General features: G+C 31.6%; 1 protein-coding gene across 1 annotated transcript; it reads left to right on the top strand.

Annotated features, from left to right (window-relative positions):
- Window positions 1-1,702: 1,702 nt before the first annotated feature.
- LOC124926542 (putative clathrin assembly protein At2g25430) lies at window positions 1,703-4,168 on the top strand. Its single transcript, XM_047466791.1, has 2 exons — window positions 1,703-1,948; window positions 2,114-4,168. The coding sequence occupies exon 2, from the start codon at window positions 2,137-2,139 to the stop codon at window positions 4,024-4,026; it is 1,890 nt and encodes a 629-aa protein (XP_047322747.1). The 5' UTR covers window positions 1,703-1,948; window positions 2,114-2,136; the 3' UTR covers window positions 4,027-4,168.
- Window positions 4,169-11,655: the final 7,487 nt, after the last annotated feature.

The raw sequence follows: 11,655 nt of genomic DNA, 5'->3' as shown, positions 1-11,655 counted from the left end.
GTGAATCAGCTTTCCAACCCAAGTTGAATCACTCAAAATCATCGACTACAACTCAAGTTATGAATTTTTAAGTGGAAGAGTGTTCAACTTGATATTCATAAAAATACTTTTCATTCATGTCAACATTTCACCTAGCTTGGGAATACCATCGGGAAATCGGGATGAACAATCATCAAGGGGACTCATTTTTCTTTTTGAAATATCCAAGATGATCGAATTTCATCAAGTATTGAAGCTGGAATAAATTTGTGAAGTTTTTCAAATAACCCTTCAAAAGGCTGGTCAAACACTTCCACATCCGGTTGAGTTGTATTTGACATTTCTTTGACCCGGGTTGACCCGCTGGTTGGCGAGTTGACTCGGGTTTGACCCTTTTTTTATTTATCCTTTTTTAGTACCTTCAGCACATATTTGCAAAAAAGAATATTATACTCAAAATTCCAAATTTTTCAAAACGTACAATATAAACGTGTCATAGCTTTCGGTAATTGAGTCGTTATGAAAAACAGCGGCGGTTTGACTAATAACCATGCTTCAAAATGACATTCAGTACATTTTCTCCAACATCAATATTATACTTAAAATTCACGATTTCTCGTGTTGGTTATTCTAAAGTGTAAGAATTGAACTAACATCTTGATTATGAAGGCTCCAACCGCCAGTATTCAATCAACAATTTCCCAGCACAATGGTCGAGATCCATTTGAGAATATCATTTTATTTCGCTCAATTCAACTCACCGACTACAACACATTATACATTAAAAATATCATAAATTTATAAAAATAAATTCCTAGTTACAATGACCCTTAACCATATCGACCACCATTGCTTCAATGCCAACAATAGCCCTCCACGTGCATGCAAAACTAACTGACACAAAAATTAAGTTTAAGAAATAAACTAACCTCTTGATTATGAAGGCTCCAATACGTATTTAATCAACAATATATTTCTCAACATAATGGTTGAGATCCATTTGAAAATATCATTTTGTTTCGCTCAATCCAACTCACCGACTATAATACATTAAAAATATCATAACTAATATTCGTTATTAGTTTTTTCTTAGTTACAATGATCCTTAACCATATCGAGCACCATTGCCTCATTGCCGACAATAGCCCAATACCCAAAACTAGTGAAAATTAAGTGTAAGAAATAAACTAACCTTTTGATTATGAAGGCTCCAACCGTATTCAATCAACAATTTCACAACACTCATATTAGCATTAAAAGCTCACTTTTAGACATAATTTTGAAAAGTCATTTTAACCTCTTAAATTTAGAAAGAAAATAAATATTAAAAAAATATGGTTATTAGTTATTTCACTCAATTTATTTTGTAAGTTAGTTATACATAGTTAGTTAATTAGTTTACTTTCATAGCAAATTCAAATTATTACTAATCTACTTTAATAATTTATTTTATATAAATACATTTCTTAATTGACTCCATTTTCCATATTTACAATTTTACAAAAAAAAAAATTAAAAAATGGTACGCGTCCGTATTACCATAAATTGTACCATCAATATTGTATCACAGGGAATCCTGTCTCCTTCACTCTTACGCGGCAGACATATCAGCCATTCATTCCCCCATCTTCTTGCAATATCAACGGTTCAGATCTTACCAAATCTCCACCATCTGTAATAAATTTCCTGTTCTTCCTTTCTCCACCCACTTTCAGACTACTTCTTCTCTCTCCTCCACTCATCACCTGTATATATTAGTACTGCCACGGCTCCATATATATATATAGAGAGAGAGAAAGAGAGAGAGATCGTCGCCGGTTATTCAGGTTATCTTCCTTCTCTGTATCTCTGCTCAGATCCAGCTGCTTCAGCTGCCGACAGAAGGCATCGTTTTAGAAGATCCGTGGTTCGTTTCTTCTCTGTATTCATCAACGCAGATCTAGGAAGAACTGCTTCATCTCATTTACCGGTAAACTTTGTAGATGTAAACATTAATGAACCTTTAGATCGGTTATTTCAGCTTACGGAAACCTAGAATCGGACTTTTGTTTTGTTGATTAGTAGTTTGAAGTTTGTTTGACTGAGATTGATTCACTGTTGCTTTATTCATCGTCTGAGTTTGTTTTCTTCTCAGAACTCTGTTTGTTTGATTCAAAAATGGCTCCGAGTACGATTCGGAAGGCGATTGGTGCCGTGAAGGACCAGACGAGTATCGGAATAGCGAAGGTTTCAAGTAACATGGCTCCAGAACTTGAGGTTTTGATTGTTAAAGCTACGAGTCATGATGATGAACCGGCGTCGGAGAAACATATCCGTGAGATCCTTCATTTAACGTCATATTCAAGAAGTCATGTTAGTGCTTGTGTTTGTTCAATCTCGAAGCGGATCGGGAAAACTAGAGATTGGATTGTTGCAATTAAATGTTTGATGCTGATTCAACGTTTGTTGTCTGATGGAGATCCAGTTTTTCAACAGGAGATTATGTATGCTACTCGGAGAGGTACTCGTTTGCTTAATATGTCTGATTTTCGCGATGAAGCTCATTCGAATTCCTGGGATTATTCTTCGTTTGTTAGAACTTTAGCTATGTATTTGGATCAGAAACTCGAACTAATGTGTTACGAGAGGAAATTAACTGATAATGGTAATGGCAATGGTAATGGAATGGAGATTGAGAGATACAATTCTAGAGATTCTAGAGAAGAAAGATGGAGATCACCACCAAACAAATCATACGACTATGATTATCCCAACAATGGAATGAGACGATCAAGATCATCAGGAGACGTGAAGGAAAACGGAACCTCCAATCAAAAAGACGTAACTCCTTTGCGCGAAATGAAACCGGAGAGGATCTTCGGAAAGATGAGTCATCTCCAGCGTCTATTAAACCGATTCTTATCGTGCCGGCCAACAAGCATGGCGAAGAACAGCAGAATGATTTTAGTTGCATTGTATCCAATCGTGAAAGATAGTTTCAAACTATACGCAGACATTTGCGAGATTCTGGCAGTATTACTCGATCGATTCTTCGACATGGACTATCAAGATTGCGTGAAAGCATTCGACGCCTACGCTAGCGCTGCGAAACAAATCGACGAACTTGTCGGTTTCTACAATTGGTGTAAAGACACCGGTCTCGCTCGTTCATCTGAGTATCCTGAAGTTCAAACGATTACAGGGAAGCTTCTAGAAACCTTAGAAGAATTTGTTCGCGACAGAGCGAAATCTGGTAAGAGCCCGGAGAGGAAAGAAATTCAACCTCCTCCAATTGAAGAAAAGGAAACACCTAATATGAATGAAATCCTCGCCTTACCACCGCCCGAGAGCTTCACTCCCCCGCCCCAATTCGAACCAGAACCAATACCTGAACCGCCAAAACCAGCCGACTTAGTCGATTTACGAGAAGATCCATTGACAGCCGACGATCAAGGGAATAGATTCGCACTAGCATTGTTTTCAGGCGCAGGAAACGAATCAGTCCAAACGACAACAACGACATCAGCATGGGAAAATCCGGCAGCCGAGCTTGGCAAAGCAGATTGGGAGCTAGCATTGGTGGAATCCGCCAGCAATTTATCGAACCAGAAGGCGGATCTAGGTGGGGGACTAGATCCATTAATGTTAAACGGAATGTATGATCAAGGAATGGTGAGACAATACAATAGTGTTTCTCAAATGAACAATGGAAGTGCAAGTAGTGTCATATTACCTGGTCCTGTCGGAAACAGTAAAACGCCGGTATTGGCATTACCGGCGCCGGACGGGACGACGGAGAAAGTTGGGCAGGACCCATTTGCGGCGTCGCTTAGTTTTGCGCCGCCGTCGTATGTTCAAATGTCGGATATGGAGAAGAAACAGCAGTTGCTTGTACAAGAACAAATGGTATGGGATCAGTATGCGAGAAATGGGATGCAGGGACAAGGTAGTTTGTCGAGGATTTCTGGCGGCGGTTATCAGGGCGGCGGTTATCAAGCGTCGGGAAATATGATGCCGTACGGTATGCCGACAGTAGCAGGGTATTATTATAATAATACTCAATATTGAATTTGAGCTAGTTTTTTTTTAGTTTAGTTATTTGAATTGCTTTATATTTTTATGTGGGTTTGAGTTAATTCATTGTGTTATATTTGTAAGTTTTTGAAATACTCTGTTTATTATGTTAATTTTTTTTTTCCGTTGAAATTTTGTTATTTTGGTATATAATATATATATATATATATAATGATTATTTTTTTAAATAAATAATATTGGTAGATTATTGATGATAAATAATGAGATATTTGAAATTAAATTCAAATTGAAGAATAGAATAGTAAATAAAACTACCACATTTAAGTGAAAAGTAGTGGTATTTGCTTTTTAGACTTGTTATTTTGAATCTGGCTGTAACCCACTCACGTAAACCTTTATTCGTCCACTATATATAAAGCTTGTTTGATTTGGATTTAAAATGCAGTAAATTATAATAAATGATATTATTAGGATATTTTTTAATATTTGTTTCGAAAAATCGGTGAAGTTGGTTAGGGAGTTATTCGTTATTTTTAAGAATTTATAAGTTCGATAACGTATTGGGTGACATATTTGTATTTTTTTTATTTTTATGATTTTTATTTTTCGTTAAGTGTAAACCATTCTATTTTTAATATAGAATAATCATTTAAAAAGAATTGAAATATGCATTTGAAACGGTCACATTGAAAAGCATCCAATACTTTAAACTTCATTTGAATTTTGAACACCCCATCTAGCATTAAATTTATACAATTTTATAAGAAATAGTTTAAAGTAAAATAAAAAATACAAGATAATTAATAAATATTTAACAAAATATAAACTTTAAATACATACAAATTCAACTTTAAATTATTCTTACTAAATTTGTGATCTCTAATTAGTTATAATTTTTTATTTTTTTTTATTTTTTAAATAATTTAACTTTAAAATTCAAATTCATAATTATTACTAGTTTAATTATAATATTTGTATAACCCTGATTTATGAAAATCAGTCATAATAGTAATGGTATTCCCTTAAATTAATAATTGAAAATGAAATCTTAGCTAATAATTAGCTCATAGTAAGGTATTAATAAATAAAATGAAATCTTAGGTAATAATTAGTTTTAAAAAAATCTTATATAAATTGATATGATAATCTTATAAGATGAGATCTAAATATATATTTAATTATGTTTAGGTCAAATTGAAAAGTGGGACCAGATGAGTTGTCAACCTAACATAGGACAGGTCACCTATCTAAGCTGCACGCTAAGGGACATTTGAAAACAACATTTTGGCTTTTTGGTAAAATCACATTATTAGGTTCTCTCATTATTTTTATTTTATTTTATTTTATTTTACAACCCTTATCAGCTGTCATTGAACAAATTGTTTTGGCTGTTAAAAATGGTCTATGTCGTCTATGGTTGGCTGGTTGGCTGGTTGGCTTAGAAGGAATCAATTAGGGTTAGTTTGATTTTATTTATTTGTATGGACGAATTTAGAATTTAAAGTTAGGATGAGCTTTAAAAACAAATTCTGTGAGTTTAAATTTTTTTGGGAAATTTTTGAATAAATAAGTAAAAAGGAGTGATAAAGAGAGGAAATTTATGAGAGAGAATGACAGATGTAATGATGTGGCAGTATCTCATTGGTTGGAAAAAAATTAAAAAAAAGAGAAAAAATAAATAAATTATTTGATTTATTAAGTAAATCAAATTGTGTCACGTAATTTCTTCTCTCATTCTCTCACTTAAATTCTTTCCAGTCATTTCCTATAATTAATTAGCGTAATTTTACTTATTTTTGAGAATTAGAAAAAAAAATAAGGAATTAAATTAAAAACATAAAAAATTAGATAATTATATCACATTTTTAACGGGTTTGTTTCCGAGTCGAGTTGGAAGGGATAAAAGAAGATGTTTGAACGCATATTTCTTTTATCGATCATGGCTTTAAAGTGAAATACATCTACTTGTCTCTCCTTATTTTTTTAAAGGGTGCATTCAACTAATTTAGAAAGTTAATGTTGAGTTTCTTTAATATGTTAATTATTTTGTTTTACTATTATTTTTTATTTCAATTTATTTGTTTAGATTTATTCGATTTATACGCGATAATTTATTCACTAAAATTTATAAGTCAAATCAATCTAATTCATTATTTGAATTTTGCGTACAAAAAAAATCATTAAATGTATATGCTATGATCTCAATTGGTAGTAATTATATACATATATATAAGATTTGTTTTTGTTACAAATAATTAAAATGTTGATAATACAAATACTTATTTTAAACTCACATACTACAAATCACATTTATAAGAAGTTAATGGATGCTATTATTTATAAGTGGAACATTTATATTTTTATTTCCCATAACACATGGTAACCACATATTATATTATTGTGCTTAGGTTGAATATATATATATATATATATATATATATATATATATATATATATATATATATATATATATAAATGGATCATACTAGCATGTTTGGTTAGACATTCTTCTTAGGTTAAACACAAATTGAAGCAGTTACAATTTATTTTTCTCTAAATTTTCTATTAATTTTTATTTTATTTTATAAGTCCAAGTAAATATTACTTTATGGTTATGGTTGTTGAAAATTATTAAACAAAATAAAACAATTTGCTTGAGTAGATAGGTAAGATTAATTATTTAAAGCATTTTTAATTATAATAACTTAGTTAAAACAAAGGTTAATAATATAATAATGTTTTGAGTATAGCTATGGTTAAAATTTCCTATTAATTTCATTTTTAAATTCATAAGTGGGTCATGTGAAAATGTTGAGTTGTGCTTAGCTTGATAATTAATTAAATATACATGTTACTAATTATTTGACAGACCACTATTATTATTATTATTATGTTAAACATTTGACTATTTTGGAGTTCATGCATTGCTTACTTGTCTGAATATTATATAATATATATTTCTAAATATTGCAATATTCTAATACCGTCTTTATAAAATGTTTTGTCCACATGTCTTTGTTTTAAATAATTCCTTTAATTCATATGTCTTAATAATTTGTCATTTGATTAATTATATGATAATGACATCAAATTAATTATAAATATAACATTCTTATCTAGTTATTACTCCTAAGTTGTTTTGTAGTTGTATATAATGTTATAATATTGTAAATTTAGGATGAGGCGAAATGAGTAAAAAAATGGACTGAAATCGCGGTGTAGTGTGAAATTATTCAATGTGAATGTTAAGAAGGTTTGTAAGTAGGAATGACAATAATGGGGTGGATCAAAGCGGACAGTTCATTTACCACCAATCTATTTCGTTTTAAAAAAAATCATTGGGATACCGTTTATACTACATTCGTTAAAAAAAAATCAATAATTATTATATAAGAATATTTTTATATAATATATATCGTAATATATTTAAAATTTAAATTATTATAAGGAATAAACTTAATATTTTTTATAAAAATATGAAAAATATTTTTTTTATTAATTATATTATATATTTAATTATATTTATTAGTGTTCGCGATAAAATCAGGATGAATAGGAGACTATGGGATGAAATATAATTGGCATCCTTAATTATGAGGATTAGTGATCAAAGATATCATGAGATTGTTTATCTCTAAATAATTATATTTGACATTTTAATTAAAAAAATAGAAAAATGTAACTGTTTGTTCAAGTATTTTGAATCTATCAATCTATATTATTTGATTATCCTTTTGTTAGTGCTATCTGGAAAATGATTTGGGAGGTATTAAAGATTAGTTGGAGAATATTGAGAGATCAACTAATTGGTTGACATTAAACAAGCAAAAAATAGAACTGGCTTTTGGTGGATAAAATTTGGCAAAAGAAATAGAACATATGAAAAGGAAATATTTGTAATCATGATAGAATCAAAGAATCATATTCCCTTCTTTCTCATCTATCTTAGATGGTGGGAATCTATCTTTTTTGGTTGAGGTTTATTTAGCATGATGGATGATGAAGTAGCATAATTGGTTTCTATTAATGTTTAAGTCTATTTTTACTTAGTTTTTTTTTATGTTTATTCTTACATAAATTTAATTTTTGATGTTTTTGTAGATATCAAAGCAACCTATTTAATACTCTCTTTAGCAAATGAGATTTATTTAGCAAATGAGATTTAGAAGTAAATAAATCGATCAAATCAAATTGATCAAAATCGAACTGAAATATAAGGGATCCTGTTTAACCGATTATATTTCGGTTCCATTAGTTAGAAACTTAATTTCACGATTAAGTTGTTTGTTCAAAATAAAAATTGATAATTAACTGACTTTCAATATTTTGTATTCTAAAAGTATTTAATCCCTGGGCAACTAAACTCCCTTTCTAACTAAAAGTGCATACTAGGAGTCGCATGAGGACTTGCTTTCATGAGGAGATGTTCCCTGCGGGTAAACGAGTTTTAACTCTTTCATCCTATTCTAAATAAAGAAAGGGCGGGCGGAGGGAATGCGGCTTACACAACCCCTTACTCCATTCCCTCCCGTAACAAGACTGGTGAAGATAGTCCCTTAGACCGCTTACTACTCTTCCCCTTCGAGACGTGCCTCTGTGTGAGATTCTATCGTCAATCGATAGCTTTTTGCCATTCTGAGAACAAGCCCTTCTTGCTTGGAAGAGACAAGAGGACATTAACCCTTACCGCTCCGTGGGGGCAATCAGTTCCTTATAAACTATAAAGGCAATTAGCCTCTTCTCGTTCTTCCGGGAATGGTGTAATAGCATATCAGGTCAGTCCTATGAGTTAGGAATGCCGATGCTTTCTTTCATTGAGTTTATTGCCTATGAGAAGTATTCCCGTAGCGGGTCGGCTAAGGTTTCATTTTCTTTTGCTCGAGTTGACTTGTCTTTTGAGTATTCCATTTTTGATTATTAAGATGAATCTCCGCTATGTGATTTGTACTACTTCTTTCTTTGTCTTGCTATTGGAAGTGCTCTATCGAGAGGGCAACAAAGCGCCTTGAGTCGGGTTTCATCCCTCGCAGTCCAAGGTACTATCCCGTAGTGGCTTACGGCCTTCCTTCATGGTCCGCCTAACCAGCTCCTCTTTCGGAAGAGAAGGAACCGCTCGCTCAAAATCTGTCCCTTCAGTTGTTACACAAGGCGATCCACACGATCACGAGTCCGCTCCCGTCGAGCCTCTTCGACGGCACTAGCCATGGCTTGGCTTATCCAATATCCAATTAAAAAAGAGCTTGGATTGCTGTTTGTTTTTCCTCTCTCTGTATAAAGTCAGTCAGTCTCAGTGTTGGGCAGAGCCCATTGTCAAAGGATCCTTTCGCTGGAATGCTTGCTTGAATCTAGCTACTCCCATTAAAACGAATTTTATTTATATAATATTTATTTGTATGGTAACAAACAGTTTAAGATGTTTAAAAACCGATGCGTTAACAATTTTTGATGTATATTTTAACAGAAAAATCGAATAAACCCACCTGAATCACTTATAAAAATATTATTTTAATCTAAATATTTAACTTTTTTTTTTTCTCGAAAAATAATTATAAGAAAGATTGTGTATATAAATGGACATGTTTATATATAAAAATGACAAAACTAGTGGAAAGATAAACCCTCTTGGGTTTCCTTAATGTTAGGGCTTAGTGTAACTTGTAACTACAAAATATAGGGCCTGCTTCACAATTGGGCTCCATTGGACTGTTTACTTTTTTGTATTTTATTAGTTCTTTCTTCTTCTTTTTTCTTTTTTCTTTTTTATGGACAATAATTTTATATATTTTTTTATATGAAATAGATGATTGGATATTATCGTGATCATAACCTTTTTATATAAAAAAAATATTTTTGACAAATGATAGTTTTGTGTTTCTAAATAACCTAGCCTTCAAAATATATTACTTCCCATGTTTTTATTGTTCATATACAACATGAACTTTCTTACTTAAAAAAAAGTACTTTACAACTTATTAAAGAGAATTTGTTTGTCATATATTAGTTTCTCTTTAGCACATTAGATTGATAATATTGTAATTTCTATTATTTTTTTTAGTACAGTAATCATATTTCATATCATAATCTAAATTAAAGCACAATTTTGTTTTTGTTTTATTTGGTATATAATTCTTCTACATCATGAAAATTCTTTTATATTATGTATGTTTCGAAGTTAAAAATAATTGAAGACCAACCATAATAGATTGTGGCAGTGAAAAGGCTTGGGAAGGGAAAGATTTATTTTTAGCATTCTTCAAAAAGCGATCGAACATTTTTACCAAATCTCATCATTTGACAAGAGTTGGAACTCTTCGCTAATCTGTCTGATTCGCAAAGCTCCCGGGACTATTAATGTGAAAAAAAATTAGACTTATTAGTCTTGTTTGATCCTTCTATAATATTGTGTTTAAATGTTTAGTGAACAGACTATGAAGTTCTTTAGTCAATTCTCAGCAAATCATATGGGTTTTATTAAAGGTCATCAATTTTTTTACGCATCTTTTATTACAAATGAATATATAGATTCAAAAATTTTCAGGAGAGATAAGTGTGCATTCATGAAACTAGATATTGAAAAAGTTTATGATTATGTGAATTAAGAATTTGTATTCAATGTAATGGGTAGAATGAGTATGAAAGAGAAGTGGATAAATTGGATTAAATTCTACGTGTCAAAAACCAAATTCTTGGTAATTATGATTGAAAGCCCTAAAGGTTTTTACGAAGCTCGAGGGGAATCAAGCAGATAAACGTGCCTTCTTGAGATCCAATCATCGCCAAAATGGAAAGAAAGTTATCGATTTAGAATAGAAAGATGATTTCAAAAAGTGAACATTTAGTTCTCATCAAAAGTGCTCTAACATCTATGCCCACTTACATGATGTCCTTCTTTCTCATACCTAAAAGTGTGGTTGTGAAGATGAAAGTAATTATTTGTAAGTTTCTTTGGGGTACTCTGAGTCATCTTTCTTTTATTTTGTTGGATGAGATAAAGTGAAGAGTTTAAGGACCAAGGAGGCTTGGTAAATGAGATTTGACTTCGTTTAACAAAGCCCTTTTATCAAAATGGTTTAGTAGATATTCTTTGGAGCCTACCTCTTTATGGGCTACTATGATCATATGTAAGTATGTGAATGATTGGTCTGACTGGTTCACCAAACATATTAATTTAGCAATGGAGTGCGATATTTTGAGTGGCATCTCGATAATATGGAAGTCTTTTCGTGGATAGTGCAAATTTTCGGTTAAAAATGGCTCTTTGATCATTTTTAGGATGACATATGGTGTAGTGTTAGAAGTTTTTCCTCAACGTTCACGGCTCTTGTCTCGATCTCTATATGTAGATATGTTACAGTCAAGTATATATTTGACGTGAGTTCTAATAGTTTTGCAATGAGAATCAAGTATATGAGAAGACTAAATGTTGAAGAGTTAACTTCACATGATAGAGTATTGAACCTGGTGGGCGCAAAAAGGTGAATCCTTCTTCGTGTGATATTTTGCATTGACAATATATTGATAATTTTAAGGTTAGTTATTTTTATTCTTTAATTGTGGAGAAGGTTCATTACGATCTTATATGGGAGAATATGTGGGACTCTAAGTGTTATGCCCAAACTCATCTTTTTCTGTTATGAAAGGCTAGTAGGGTCAAGGGTGCAA

The sequence above is a fragment of the Impatiens glandulifera genome, chromosome 2 (assembly GCF_907164915.1).
Source record: "Impatiens glandulifera chromosome 2, dImpGla2.1, whole genome shotgun sequence".
NCBI classification, from domain to species: domain Eukaryota; kingdom Viridiplantae; phylum Streptophyta; class Magnoliopsida; order Ericales; family Balsaminaceae; genus Impatiens; species Impatiens glandulifera.
This window is presented reverse-complemented; position numbering and strand designations above follow the sequence as displayed.

What these genes read in the sequence shown, in the direction of transcription:
- LOC124926542 (XM_047466791.1), top strand. Translation starts at nt 2,137, where the DNA reads ATGGCTCCGAGTACGATTCGGAAGGCGATTGGTGCCGTGAAGGACCAG.